Here is a 16,090-nt window from a genome sequence, read left to right on the forward strand (position 1 = left end):
ATATTTTATAATATTATCCCTTGTATTCATTTTTCCAAATTATCCCCCCCTCCCTCTATTCCCTCCCCCCGATGACAGGCAATCCCATACATTTTACATATGTTACAATATAACCTAGATACAATACATGTGTGTAAATATCATTTTCTTGTTGCACAATAAGCATTAGATTCCGAAGGTACATGTAACCTGGGCAGACAGATATTAGTGCTAACAATTTACATTCACTTCCCAGTGTTTCTTCTCTGGGTTTAGCTACCTCTGTCCATCATTGATCAGCTTGAAGTGAGTTGGCTTTTCTTTATGTTGAAGATTTCCACTTCCATCAGAATACATCCTCATACAGTATTGTTGTTGAAGTGTATAGTGATCTTCTGGTTCTGCTCATTTCACTCAGCATCAGTTGATGTAAGTCTCTCCAAGCCTCTCTGTATTCCTCCTGCTGGTCATTTCTTACAGAGCAATAATATTCCATAACCTTCATATACCATAATTTACCCAACCATTCTCCAACTGATGGACATAAGAACAGCTATTTTCAAAACTGCTGAAAGATGTTAGAAACAATGGGAATTTGTTTAATATAAGGATCAGAGATGAATACAGCATAGTTTTATAATAGATTTAAAGTTACTAAGTTATTTTTAGTGCAGTAACAAAGCAAAGTTCTTAGAAAGCACTTTTTGCTAGTGGCTGCTGAAATGAATTTGATATGTTAAGTTGGTTTCCTTATTGGATAATAAAAAAAAAATTAATAATAGTAATTCTTATTTGGTCGGCATAGGTGATTAACTAGAAAGTATCTTGGAGACCATTTTAGAGATGTGGAAGTTGAGACTAATAGAAGTGACTTGTTATGGATCACTTCATGAAAACACCCTTCAAAGTTATTATAAATGTTAAAATAAATTTCTGCTGTAACTTTGTATCATCACTCCGGAATATGTCAGTTTCTAGAATGCTGGTGGTAGAATTTGGCTTAGAGAATGGTGAAGTAAACATGAAGGTTAAATATTTCCATTTTGTTAAAATTGGTCATCCTTTAAAAAAAGTCAACTAAATATGTTTCTTTTTGGATATCTTTCAGAGCATTATTCTGAGTTCATTGTTATGAATATTGAGTACTCTATTTTTCTTTAACCTGGATATTCCCTTTTAACTTTTTATTGCTTTTTGAAATAAACAAGTATGACATTAAGGCTTTTTTAATTAATAGTTTTTCATTGAGAGGATAAGTTATGTTAGTGATAGGGAATTTGGTGTTGTTACGACTATTTTACCTTCAGATATTTTCTTGTTGGTTTTTGAATAATCATATCTATCAGTTATTATATATTTTTATACATTAAGGTTGCAAAAACAGCTCTTGAGAGTGGATTATGCCAGAAACTCATGATAGCTAATCAGATAACCAGATAAATGAATTTCTGTTTTCCTTTTTTTTTTTTTTTTTTTTTTAAACAGTTTGAACAGAAGGCTGGTGCAGTTTTTGATGAAATTGCAGATAAATGTAAGTATTTTTTTTTTTTTTTTTTAGTATTGTCTTAGTTTAAATAGTTTTTAAAAGTATATTAGCTTCATTAGTTGTTTGATTGATAAGTATGCATATATTTCTCATTATTATAATGAGGAACTTGACTTGCTTTCAACAGTTTTACTTGATCTGTTATCACCATATAATTCAAGCAGCTGGGTTGGTTTAAGTAATAAGTAGATTTTATGATTTTTAAAAAATTAATCATATGCAATATATTTCTTTGTTTAATTGATTAAACATATTTGCCAAGGCCACTGTTTGAATTCAAGATGGTAATATTTTAGGGGAAGTGGAGTAGTATTATTTTAAAATGTCTTGTAGTTTTCTAAGTCGGGATAAAAGGATCTTTGCTACTTAAATATTTGTAACTAAAAACTGTAAAATCATATTGTTGTAGAGTTAATAGATTTAATTAACAACATTTGTTAAGTGCTTACTAACTGTGCCAGCACTGTGCTAAATATTGGAATATAAAGCAAAACAGAGCTGGAAAGACTCTTAGAGGCCATTAAGTCCAGTCTCTCATTTTACAGATTAAGAAATTGAGCCTTAAAGAGGTTTATTGACTTGGTTAAAGTCATTCAAGGTATGGAGATGATTCCATGTCCATCACCTTATCTATGAGTTGACACTGCATCTCATTTCCTGGCTTATTATTATTATTTTATTATTATTATTATTTTTTTTAAGGAGGAACATCAGTTGTAGCCAGTTTTCATTAAGGTTTGAGATTACAGTACAGATTTATGTAACATGATATTATTAATCTATCATTAATTAATCCTTTAATATATCATTAATTAATAACTTTAATATCAGGATTGATTTTCTTTTTTCTTTTGGTAAGACGGGAACTCTGTAGCCATTGAGAAGAAAAAAGGGAAAGAGCAGAAAGGAAGGTAGAAGCATATAAAAGATTACGCTTTAATATTTTGTTGAAACTCCAAGTAGCATTTTTTTCTTGTGCATTACTTGTATTGTAAATAAATTTACAGACTTTTGTCTCTGTTCCTAAATACTGGATAGTTATAAGCTTAATTTCCTACTGGTTATAAAAATACATGATCTTTTTGCAACCACAGGCAAGTTTATTTATAAATTACCCATCATTCAAGTGCCAAAGATCCTATGAAATCAGTCCCCCTAAATCAGAGCACAAAATTGCTTCCCTAGAACTTTTTTCTAAATAGTTTCTAAGCACATACTTTTAATAATTGTTTGTATACCTTTCTGGTTTATGATTCAAAATGTTGATTTTTTTTTCCTAACAAAGAAATACAACACTTTGAAAACATTAAATTGTGAAATGAATTTTATCTCTTCATAATTCTATTTTATGAAATAAAGAAAAACATAGACCATTTAATCCTACCCTATGGAAATTACATTTGTTATGTAAATGGATCCTTTTTATTGGGGGTTAAAAGGTAAAAAGCCTTTGTGTGAGCAATTACCTAATTATTATTAATACCTTATTCTTGTGTACTTTAGATGTAACTGATTATAACTTTCAGGGTTAAAAAATGTGAATAGATATTTAGACATTGTTTTGAAAATTATTTTGATCCTCATCTAAAGCTTACAGATAGATATTTTTGGTAGTGTCTTTTCTAATTTTTCAAAGGAGAAAAGCTGTTTCTACTTTGTTGTAGAAAGTAGTCTCTCTTTTCACCTATCAGATCTCTTTTAACAATATTCCTGACTCATTGAATTTAGTGCCTGAAAGAACTTTTACCTCCCTTCATTTTACAGATGAACAAATTGAGGTCCAGAGAATTTAAGCCAGAGTAGGTGATTTCAAAATCAAAATTCTTTTCAGACATATTAGTAACAAAACTCAGTAGGAGCCATATTTACTTGGTGCATCATAATATGATAATTTATTTGCATATATGTAGGAGATGTCTTCACAGTTCCAGTTAGGATTGTCAGCTACACCTTTTAATTGGATTAAGTTGGGGACAAGATTAAATAATGATAGAATGAATGAATGGAGGAATGAAGAAACAGTGAGTTTTGGAAATGCAAGCTATTCAGGAATGAATTGTATGTGTATGTTTATATTTTGAATTGCTTATGTTACATTTTGTGTAACTGACACAATTAAACTCTTGACTGTATCTGTGATTTTATCAGGGAGGTTACTATTTGGAACCTAATCATTCATACCTTCTGAGCCTTTTAGACTTATTTGACTCTTGTTTGTTTCTACCAAGAATAGAGTCTACTGAAAGTGCTACAGTGGAACATTGTAGCTATATTTTATTCCTCCTTCTTACTATATGACAAGCCCACTTTCCCCCCTCCCCCCCAAACAGTTTATATTTCTTTATAGTACTACTTGTAAGAAAGTTCTTGTAAGTAATGTGCTGGTCTGTTTTCATTGATCCTTTATTTCTTTTGCTCTTGGGGTCACCTCTGGTATTCATTCTTTGGAAATGGTGGCATTTAGGATATCCTTGGAACTATATTGGTGTTTAGAAGAGGAATTTTGTGATTATCATCTTCAGTTTAAATAGTCTTTAAATTATTAACTGATTATAGCTATTTGAGTTTCCCATATAATTAAACATTAGGGTTAGTTTAGTTTTATTGATGTTTTGGTGGTGGTGGTGTTTTGGTTTTTTTTTTTTTTTTTTTAAATACCAGAATCATTTCCTGATATGCTTCCTAGAATCCCCCTTTGTAACAAAGAAAACCCAGTCAAGCAAAACCCATCACAGTTACTGAATCTGTCAGCATTTGCAACACTCAGCATCTTTGGCTTCCCCTATATTGAAAGGAGGGAGGTATATTGTATCATCTGTCCTCTGGAACCAGTATTAGTCATTGCATCTAATTTCAATTCAGCTTCCTTTTATTGGTGTCATTTGTATTATGGTAATCATGTATATTCTTCTGTTGTTTCTACTTTGTTTTTTTAATCAGTTCATTCAAGTGTAAATTAATATTTAAAAATATTAGTATTTTGGTGTCTTGTTTTTTTTATTGTCATAATGAATAAATGATTTCTAGTTTTCCCAAATAGTTGGTAATAGGCAATAGTTTTGTCTTTGACTTAAGTGTTTTACCTTATTCAAAATTCTACATTCTTTACTTATTTCTGTGTGTAGAGTTGCAGGTGAGTTAGCATTAATTAGTCATGCATGAGTATCTTGCATGTTCAAGCTGGTTCTTAGACTTATTCTATAAACAGCATTTTTTTTTTTTCTATTCTGGTATAGCTTGCTTAAATAAAAAGTCTGTCAAAAACTGTTTTACAGATAGGATTCTTTTTTTTTTTATCTTGTGAAATAGAAAGCTTAAGATTTATTCTTCATACATTGTCTTTTATTTTGACATATACTTTTATACCTGTATTATGAAATTAGAAAAAAGTTTTGGTCGATTTTTAAAATGGACTTGGTATCTCTTAGATCATAATTACATTTGCTAGCAACACTTTCAATGGCAAAAAGAACAACAATTAAAAACCCTTATGTTATGTTTTAATATGGAAGAAATAAATCCTGGCCATATCAAACTCTTTTAACTTTGGTTTTACAACTATTTTTCCCCTCTTGTACTATATAATTTTACTAGAGAAAAGAAATGAAACAGATGGCTAATAACACAATCGTATGATTTCTTGAGATAAAATCGTACTTGGTTATCTTCCTTTAATTTATGAAACCATGTTTTTAGTAAGAATGTATGGGAAAAAATGAATGACAGAAAACTAATATTCCATGAAAGAGGGGATGGGAATAAGCATTTCTATGGTACCTATTGTTTGCCAGATACTTGTACTAAGAAAATTACAATTATCTCATTTGATCTTTACAACCCTGGACGTCTGGTAGGTGCCATTGTTATTACCATTTTACTGATGAAGAAATTGAGACAGGTTGAGTGACTTGACCAAAGACTTAAATGTTTGAGGCTGAATTTGAAAACTGGTCTTTTTAACTTCAGATCCAATATTTTATCTTCTATACCATCTGGTTGCCAGGAATTCTGAGTAATATCTGAAAGTAAATGAGAGACATCACAAGAGGTGTATATGTATTTCTTTACTGGTTGGGTTTCTTTGCTTAAGGTTCTAATGATGAAATGAGTTCTTAATGGTGAAATGAGTTAATTATCCCTCAACTACAGTAACATTATTATATTCCTAATTAAATGATAGATTTCTAGAATAAGGAAAATGAATCCTATTGATTTATCAGTGTTGCCCTAATTTGGATAATTGGTAGGATTAAGTTATAATGGGATTTTATTAATGTTCAGTCTCTCTTGGTAGTGAGAATAATTGTTCATAACACATAGTACTTAAAGCTTGCAAAGCCATTTTGATCTTGGTGTGATCGGTTGTATAATAAGGGACTAAAAGGGCAGGCTTAGTCTAATTTTATAGATGAAGAAACAGGAAAAGAGAGATTAATATAAACTCAGAATAAAAAGTTAAATTGAGTGATGGTTAGGGCCTTCTACCTTTATGATAAATTACCTAGTAACCATCTTAGGGATGTTCTTTTCTTTTTTTACTGAGGCAATTGGAGTTAAGTGACTTGCCCAGGGTCACACAGCTAGGAAGTATTAAGTGTCTAAGGCAGATTTGAACTCAGGTCCTCTTGACTTCAGGGCTAGTGCTCTATTCACTGTGCTACCTAGGTGCCTTTAGGGGATGTTCTTAATCTTGAATCCTGTTCTGTTGGGACATAAACTGGTTAGGGGGAGAATTTGCAGAAAGAATTGACATTTTTCTTTTGTCACCTAAAGCAAAGTAATGATTACTATAGAAAATAGTCTTTAATAAGGATAGTAACATCTAATATTTATTTAGTGCAGTGAAGGTTGTAAAGTATTTTATAAATGTTATTTATTTCTCTCCACATAACTATGCTAGGAGGCAAGTACCTATTATTTTCCCCATTTTACAAATAAAGAGACTAAAGTGGAGAAAATAAGTGACTTGCCTAGATTCGATTAGCCTCTATGTATGATGGAATTTAAATTCAAGTCTTCCTGACTCTAATTTTAATTGTATTAATACTCTTTCATTTTTCACCACCCAGCTGTCTCTATCAAGAGAAATTGTTTTCAGTAGTTTATTCATGGGGATAAGACTGGGTATGATGAAACAAACACTAGTTGGATTTGTGACTTACTGCCTTGTGAACTTGGACAAATCATTTCCTTCTCTAGGCTTTAGTGTTCTCTCCTCCATGAAATTATAAGACATTCTTAAAGGTCTCTAAATCAGATGATCCTTTTTCTATATCACTAGTGTTATGTCCAAGATTCAGATCAAGCTGTTCCATTATAACCTTTCAATCAATGTTACCTGAGAAGGAAATCTTTAGTGGATTTGATGGGGCTAATAAACCCCAACAAAATACTGTGAACCTGGCAGTAACCCAGTAGCTAAATGGGTCTCAATGAGGAATGACATCTTTTTCTATCTTCCTCTTGATATAGGAACACACTGACCCTGAAGAATTTCTTGTTTTTGACCAAATTATTTTGTATAGACAGAGATACCTTATAATGATAACATAGTTACTGTATACATTCGGGAAGTCAAACATACTTGTTTGTTTCAAGTTCTGTCTTGCATAAACCTAACTTATATTATGATAATCTGTAACCTTGCTGATGCATTAACTATCATAGTTATCATACCTTATTTAAGGTCTTTTCTCATAAAAGGTCCCATCTTTGGGACCTTTGTTAATTGATAGTTTTTTTTTGTTTTTTTGTTTTTCTTAATTGCTAGTTTTTTAGGAACTAATTGTGACACTTAGCAAGGGGACAAAATTCCTAATGAATTAGCAGTTAACAAAGTATCACAATAAAGCAATGTTCCATGACTTAAAAGTAGTCTGAACCTGTGAATTCACATTCTGGATGACTCCATGCTTTTGTGACTTTATGTACCTCATCAGTCTGTGTAATATTCTTCTTTAAAATGTAATCTTCTTTTGTTAGGGTATTCTTGGGGTCTCTGGAGGCAGCCTTAATTTCAGTTCAGTAATCCCCCCAAATGCAGCCAGATATTAAAGTCCAAATCCTTTATTGTCTCCTTTCCTACAGCCAGGTTAGCTTTCTTAGAGGCCTTCTGTAGTCTTGGTTTCTGAGAGCTTGAGCTCTGGTTTTTGAATCTCCCCGACTGAATCCTGGTTGAGGCTCCTAGATTATATATTCTCTCTTAAAGATATGAATCTTGTAGAGCTCTAATAAGTTCTAAGTACATGTACTGAACTAGAGAACTGTTAAATAAATGTTAAATAGAGAACATGCTAAATAATCATTATTTCTCTTGATTCCACTGATTTAGCACCTTGTTTCAAGTTCTGGACCATAACAAGTGGCTTTGCTTATGAGGAGAGAATTGTATATTGGGAAAACAGTATGAACCAAAATATGAATGTGGAAATAATCATGATTTATATTTTTGAAATGCAGTTTGGAAACTTTCTGGCCACACCAGAGAATTTGTTAGGAAATAAAGGAAGGTGAGGTTGGACAAGTAAGGTGAGGTACAATGTAAAGCAAAGGAATTTAGACTTTATCTTATAGTCAAGAGATAAACGTAAAAGCTTTTTGCTTTTTTTTTTTTTTTTTTTTTTTTTTTTTTAAGCAATGGCTGAAGAAGGATAATATATAAGGGAGATTGAAATACGAAGTTTAGTTTTTCAAGTAGAAGTCTAGGAAAAATGGACAGGAATTAGTGATTGAGTATGGAATGAAGAATTATGAGTTAAGAGTGGTTAAAGTTCTGAGACCAGTAGAATAAGTGTATCAGTCACAGAAATAACAGATTTGTGAGATACAGATTTTAGGCTTTCCTCTCCCTCACCCCACTCCGCCACTCCACCACGCAACTCATAAAGACCAACAGATAAATTACACAAGTATCATGTTATGCTTTGGTGAAAAGAGTAATATAGCAATAAAAAATTCTTTGCTTCTGGTTGAACCCTCTTCAGAAAATATAACTATTTACTAATTTAGTTATGATATACTTTTGTTCTTTGTGTGATAATAGTGGAAGACACTAAGATTAGATTCGAATCCTAATTGAGGCAGCCATTGAGCTTGGTATCTTGAAAAGTTTTGTGGCCTGGCCAAGTCATTTAATCTCTGTTTACCTTAATGCATTGGAGAAAGAAATGACAACCTACTTCAGTATCTTTGCCAAGAAAATGTCATGGACCGTGTCATGGTGTGTCATAAAGAGTCAGACATGACTAAACAACAACAGTGGGTTACTGATCTAGAAGCTTTGCAACAAGTCACTTACCTCTGAAACTTCTGATTACTTATCTAAAAAGGAGAGTTAAGATGATTTCTAAGATTTACTCTAGCTTTAATGTCTTTTGATTCGAAGAGTTAATGAGCCTTCCTAAACATCTCTCTCTTACAGAACTGAGGAATAGACTCTGGATAAAATAGAGCTCATATGACAACATGAAACCTTGTAACCTTGAAGGATTGAAGATTTGAATATGATTGGGGAACAAAGGGAAATAATTGATAGGCATTTGAAAAAAAAATTTGAACCTTGGGGAAAGATAATGGTCTGGAACTAAAATTTGAGAAACATGGAGTTTATAGATGAAGAAATGACAATAGGTCAACCCTGAAAAGGAAAGTTTTATGATTAAAAAGTGCATTAAACTTATAGGAAATAGTGTATACACAGTGAAAAAAGTAAGTGATAGGTCTCTATGATAGGTCTCTATAATAACTGCTTTTGGAATGAAATCTTTTCAGGAACAACATTACCCACCTTTCATCTTACCTCATGAAAATCCTGATACTAAAATCCAGTAAATTTTGTTTAAAAATTTTCTACTTCTTTATTAGTTTCCATGATTTCCAAATAATTTTCTGTGTTGTTTCATTTTTGAATACTTGGTATTTAGGGCTATACAAAACAGAAGCTTGCTTTCTTTATTTGTTATAAGTTAAAGGTATTATGAAATAAGAAGATTAATTGATATTTGAAGCAGTTAATTTACTTAAACAATATTTGAATTTCAAAAGTATGATATCCTGGAGGCAGCTAGGTGGTGCAGTGGATAGAGCACGAGCCTTGAATTCAGGAGGACCTGAGTTCAAATTTGGTCTCAGATACTTAACACTTAATAGCTGTGTGACCCTGGGCAAGTCATTTAACCCCAGCCTTGGGGGGGGGGAGGAAAAAAAAAAAGTATGATATCCTGCTTTTCTTATATAGTTATTAAGTAAACTCATGTTTTTTAAATAGGCACTTTGCTTAGATGCTTACAACTTATTAAGTAAATTTATCACCTGCAGCAGCAAAATAAAGGTTTTGTTTTGTAAGATAGCAAACACTGCACAAATCAGGATATGCTGCTGACTGCTGCGATGACAATTATGATGATTAAACATTTATATTTGTTCATTTAGGCATTATATGAATATTGTCTTTTTAAATCTTGCTATAAAGTAACTAAAGTATATTTTTCTGTTAAATCTTGAAGGGAACAGCATGAGAAGGAGTATTTGGAGTGGGCTCTAGTTCTGTCTCTATTTTTGTTTTCTTTGCAACCTTAGACAAGTCTCTCAGACTCTCTGTTAAGGTTTTTATCAGTCAAATTACATATAATAAATACCATACTTATCTTAAAAGGTTGTTATAAGACTTTAAATGAAGAATTTATTAAATACTTTTAACATTACAGTATAATTAGGTGAATCTCTTATTAGATGAAATAATACTTTGGATGTCTATAAAATCTTATAAATGTCTACTTTAATATTTACTTTAATATTACAAAAATTTTTTCTAAGCAATTTTTTACTTTTCAAGGTGGCGTTATCATGGATACAGAAATGTCTGAAGACATGGACCACAACTTAACTCCCACTCTTGAAAGCATGTCTTATGGAATGCCGAATCAAACAGGATCTGAAAATTCATTGCTCGATGAAGATGATTATTTTTTGAACTCTGGGGATCTTGCAGGGATTCCAGTTGTTGCTAGTGACAATGAGGATGAACAAGATTTTAGTACAAAGGACAATCTCACACCTGCAATTCATGCTGCTGATAGTTTGGAAGTAGATCGAAGAGTAACACAGCATGAATCAGACAGTGAAAAAGAAATACATATTCAAAATAAAGTTAAGAAGGACTTTCCTAAACAATTTGATCAGGGTTCTGTATTTAAATCCATTCGGAAAGATTTTAGTCTAGCAAGAGAAAACAACAAAGAGACATTTTCTGGAAAGGAGAAAAATAGAGACATATCTTATCAAGAACGTGAAAAACGGTTGGATAAACCCCATAAAGAGGTGGATTCCAGGTTGAAAAGCAGTTTTTTTGATAAAGCAGGTAATAATGTAATGTGTTGGAATAAAACTACAGGACAGAGAAAACAAGAACTAGATGAAGTGTCAATTCAAATAATTGATTGTAGTTAATTCAGCAACTACTTGCCATGGACCTATTATGCATGAGGAACTGTTCTAGGCACTGAGGATATACACAGGTGAAACAAGCCATAAACCTTTGACCATATACTGAAATAAGACAGATAAATGTTTAAATGTTAGAATGTGATTAAATTTAAAGGGGAAAATTGAATTCGATTGTATCAAGAATTTTGAGAATTTCAATTAGATAGAAGGATGGGTTATGGAATATTGTAGTTGTGTTATGTCTTGAAAAAAGGGAATAAAGTTCATGAGGTGAAGGTGGGTGAAGTTCATTTTATGCAAGAAAGATACCATGAGAAAAAGTACAAAAGCAAATCTGGGAAAGCTAGGATGAGAATGTGATTGGGGAAGAGTAAAGGTGAGTAGGGTTCTGATATATTGAGATAAGTTATGTATATTGGAGCCAGATCTGTTTTGAATGCCAGGAAAAAACAATCTAATACTGGTTTTGGTAACATACTTTCCTGGGGAATCAATGAAGATCTTTAATTAAAGTAATAATATTATCAAAGTAATATGCTAGGAACATTACCTGATCAGTATTGTTATGGGCAATAACTGAAATTTTTGGTGAAGAATTCTAATGAAAGAGTTAGGATAAATTACAGAGAAGTAGATTACCATTCTCCTTGATTCCCTCTTTTTTTTTTTTTTTTTTTTTTTTTTGGAAGGTAGGTGCTGGTGGAGGAGGCAGTAAGGGTTAATGAACTTGCCCAGGTTCACATAGTATGTTCTGAGGCTGAATTTGAACTCAGATCCTCCTGATTCCAAGGGTGATATGCTATCCACTTTGTTACCTTGCTTGCCCCTAGGACACTGTTTCTTAATCCTTTTTTATGTCATGGACCTTCTAGGATTTCTCTTTTCGGAATAATAATAAATAAGAAAATATTTAGGATTATCAAAGCTATCAAAAATTTTTTTCCTATCCACATTAATGTATCTTCTGAAATTTATCCATATACTCCTTTGTGGTCCATGACTCCAGATTAAAAACCTCATGGCCTAAAGAGAGGAAGATTGTAAAAAAAATTATTATTTTTTTTTTACAGAGGTCAAAATAGTCTAAACTAGACTAACTTTAATGAGCATAGTTGGAATGTATTTTGTGAAGTAAAATCCACAGGATGCAGTAACTAGCAGTAGAGGGATTAAGCATTCAAAGATAATTCTGAAGAGTCAAGGATAACTGACCCTAGAAGTCTGAATGACAAGGAAGATAGTGTTGCTATGAATAGAAATTAGAAATTAGAAAGTTTGGAAGACTAACTTTTTGATAAAAAGTGACGAATTTGATTCGGAACATGGTGAATTTGATTTGTTGTCATCCAAGTGAAGTTAATCTAGTACAAGTATGGACTCACAGGATAGGAGTTTGGGTTAGAGGGATTAAATTTGCAGGCCATCTCTGTAAGGATGACAGTTGAACTTGTGGAAGTAAATGATAGCCTGGGAGAGAGTGTCTTAGGATTAGTAGGCTAAGGGCCACCTGGAGCAGGGGGAATGGTGGGGAGCAGGTAAACAATAGAGAAAAATTGTTAAGAGAAATAGGACACCTCTAAGATTATAGGATTACCAAAGTCATGAGAGATCATAATGTGAAGAATCTTTCCCAAAGTCAAGGAGGATGGAGACTGGGGTGGGGTGGGGTGATTCTTGGATTTGAGAGACAGCATGGTACAATGAAAAGGTACTGGATTTGGGCTGGGAAGGCTTGACTTTTGACAAAGTCAACCATTCTGGGCTTCAGTTTCTTCATCTGTTAAATGGAAGGACTTTTACTAAGTGACCTCAGGTCCTTTTCCCCACTTAACATTTGTCATTAGTGCCTTGAAAAGAGAATAGTTAATTGAATGGTAGCTAGTATGAAAGTTTGAAGGATTAAATGACTAGTGAGAAGATGGAGATAATGATTATGGGATACTCCTAGGAAAAGGGTAGCAAGAGGAAGAAGACAAAAAAGCAGCGGGATGAAGGGAAGAGTTTAGCAAACTTGTTAAGGAAGAGAGGAAAAAGGTGAAAGTGCATGTAAAAGATCTTTGGGCCAAGCTGATTTCTTTTATTCTTTTCCTTCCTTCCTTCCTTCCTTTCCTTCCTTTCCTTCCTTTCCTTCCTTTCCTTCTTTTTTTTTTTTTTAATGGCCTATGGTCATAGGAAATTGGAGTGAGATAGGATAGGAGCAGTGGCAGAGAGTTTGCCTTGATAAACAGGAGAGGCATTCTCATCCTCCAAGGTAAGACAGGATAGATAAGTATATACTTTTTAAAAGTTAGAATTGTGGAAACATGGAATAGAAGGAGATTGCTTCTGATAGCCTCTATTTCTCAATTGGACAAAGATAAGAAAGTTAAGAATGAAGGAGACTGGGGAAGGAGAGTGAACCAACCAGGGAGGCTTAAAAGAAGATATGAAGCTATGACTGGGAAATGAGAGGCTCAAAAGATAGATACAAAGATTTCCCAGTTAAGGCTACATTGATAGATTTCTAGTTAACTCAGTAATTTTTCTTCAGCATTCACATGTTCTTAAATTAAGGCTGAAATGGCCTTAAATTAAGGTTTTGAATTTTGTGAAAGCATGCTGTTATTGTTTTATTCTTGTTCTACCCTTGATAGCTGATTATGTTCTATGGTCTCTGTTGAAAAATACTATTAATCGCTATTTCTTTTTCCTTCTGCTCCAGCTTTGTATGGAAAGGCAGAAAATCACAAATTCTGTGTTGCATTTTGTTTGACCATTAAAACATGAAGTTTGGTTGAGCTTCATTGTTTATAAAATTCTTTTAAAAATTTTCTTAAGAAAGTCCCATCTATTAATATTTAGTGGCCAGATACATTTTCAAGTTGATTATTTATTAGCTATATATAGATACAAACAAATATTAAATAAATTAATTTTAGCTTACCATTACTTATGGGGGAAATGAAAACAAGACCTAAAATAATTTGTTGTGGCTAAAGATGAGATGATGAATAAGGTCTTATAAAATTCTTTAAGAGCCTTTATTTCAACCTGGAATTTCAGTTAATAATCATCTGTTTCTTTAAACTTGAACTGTATTTGAAATAAAAATGACTCAGGTTTATGTAGTACTGTTTGGTTTACAAATACTTTTTTCACAATCCTGTGAAGTGGGTTGCATAGGTATTCCCCATTTTACAGATGAAGAAACTGAGACTATGACTATATGACAGGATCATATGACTAGTAAAGAACTAGTAGAACCAGGAACCAAATCCAAAAACTTACTTACCTTTCCCCAGACGTTGCTTTTTTCATTATACCATATTTTTATTACTTTAAGCCCATTAAAAGAGAATGTGCTTGAATATTTTTTATATGTGTGAATTCCACAGACTGATACTTCTTAAGATATTTCTTAGCAGGAACTACTACATAATTTTATGGAATAATACTCATAAAAACAATCATTTTGAAACTCCAAAATGAGTATCCATTATCATAGAATTACAAATACATTGATTAATGAACTGCTAGTAGCTATTTCCTATTATAAGCTTAGTCTTTACAAGATCAGTTTCATCTTATTTAAAGAAATGTTTTTTGATAGGCTACTTATTTAACCACATTACATCTTTTTCCAATATTCATCTCTAGTAATGATATTTTAACAGGACTTTGATATCCAGGAAATTATTGAAACTGGATAGCATCTGTGGAGCAGCATCCAGGAATATGAAAGGTCTGAGGATGATCTGTATTTAATAACATCTATAAGGCATTCATAATATATTGGGTACTATATTTGAACACACTGAAAGATGTGGTTCTGGGCTTCAAAAAACTTCTCTTCTAAAAGAGATGATAAAAATGATTGAGATTTTGGTCAGTTACACAGCTGACAGCTGGTATAGTGAAGTAAAGTTAGATGTCTTTAATGCAGATGAAATGGAAGTTGTCTGAGTTCATATTTTATAATATATAAGCTCGTTATTTTATAAGCATAAAAGAATGGTTTATAAAGTGTGCTAAGTAGAAATCCTACCAGAAGTGCTGTAATGAATAGATAAGGATCTTGTCTAATTATCAAGGGTTGGGAAGGATTAAACTCAGAAAGAGGTATTCACACTCATTTTAAAAAAATTCTTCAGGATTGTATTTTTCATATTGGAATTAGTCATATGCCTACAGTGAGTCTGAATAAACAAAGTTTTCATGTTTGGAAGTTCTTTGGCTCTTAGAAGGAAAAGAAAAGCTAGCAAAATGAATTTTTGTAAGAAATTAAAATATGTAGAAAGAGAAGGAAAAGTCCCAATGCTTTTGCCATAGGAAATAATAGTAAATAGATATTACTAAGGCACAGGCTTTATATCAATTAACATTAACATTTATTAAGTGCCTGTTGTACTATTTTGGCACTGGAAATACAGAGAAAACAATATTTAGTCAAATCTCAGGTCCCAAGGAATTGAAGAATTGAGAAAATTTAGTTAACATTCATTATTAACTTTCCATTTTTAAGGCATTTTGCTACATGCTTGAAAAGGTACAAAGAGTCCTTTCTAGTAAACAGGAAGGATAAAACAAAGATTTAATCATTCAAGATTAAATAATGGTTATATGGTAACAATAGTGGAATATATTCTTCAAAAAATGAATGTGTTTAAATAGGTGGGAAAATGTTCTGATAGATGGGGGAATGGTGGAAATGGGTTGCGCAAAAGCAGCATTCTAGAGGTGGAAAAATGTAATAAATATTCAGAGGACAATAAAGAAAGAATTTTGACTTAAGTGGAGGTTGGTATTGGGGAAAGTAATGGGAGATGTTTGAAAGGTACCAGCTTATAAAGGGCTTTGAATCAACTTGCCTTTGGGGCTTTTGGAAACCTACTTCAGCTTGAATATCTTGCTGAAAAGAGAAACTAATGAATAATTGTTACCCTTCCAATCACTTCTTAAAAGAATTATATTTATATACACATTTGTTTTTTCCAGTAGCTAATCAAGTTGAGGAAACATTACATACCCAATTACCACAAACCCCAGAAACAAACTTCAGGGTAAGTTTTCAATGTGTATAGATAGCTATTAATGTGACATAACTCTTGTCAAAAGGTTGCTGTATTCCCATCTCTTTCTAAC

General features: G+C 32.3%; 1 protein-coding gene across 16 annotated transcripts in view; it reads left to right on the forward strand.

Moving 5' to 3' along the window:
- The window catches only part of ZMYM4 (zinc finger MYM-type containing 4), a 119,287-nt gene that overhangs the window by 35,061 nt on the left and 68,136 nt on the right, over positions 1-16,090 (forward strand). For 6 of the 16 annotated variants that reach the window (XM_074305085.1, XM_074305084.1, XM_074305086.1 and 3 more), the window contains 3 exons: positions 1,465-1,510; positions 10,359-10,883; positions 15,944-16,008. In XM_074305085.1, coding sequence (XP_074161186.1) covers positions 1,465-1,510; positions 10,359-10,883; positions 15,944-16,008 — 636 coding nt within the window. Of the gene's footprint in view, positions 1-384; positions 409-1,464; positions 1,511-10,358; positions 10,884-14,622; positions 14,691-15,943; positions 16,009-16,090 lie in introns of those variants that run through there. The other 10 variants (XM_074305083.1, XM_074305081.1, XM_074305095.1 and 7 more) reach the window with 7 other exon arrangements.

Source organism: Sminthopsis crassicaudata, chromosome 3 (genome assembly GCF_048593235.1).
Source record: "Sminthopsis crassicaudata isolate SCR6 chromosome 3, ASM4859323v1, whole genome shotgun sequence".
NCBI lineage: Eukaryota > Metazoa > Chordata > Mammalia > Dasyuromorphia > Dasyuridae > Sminthopsis > Sminthopsis crassicaudata.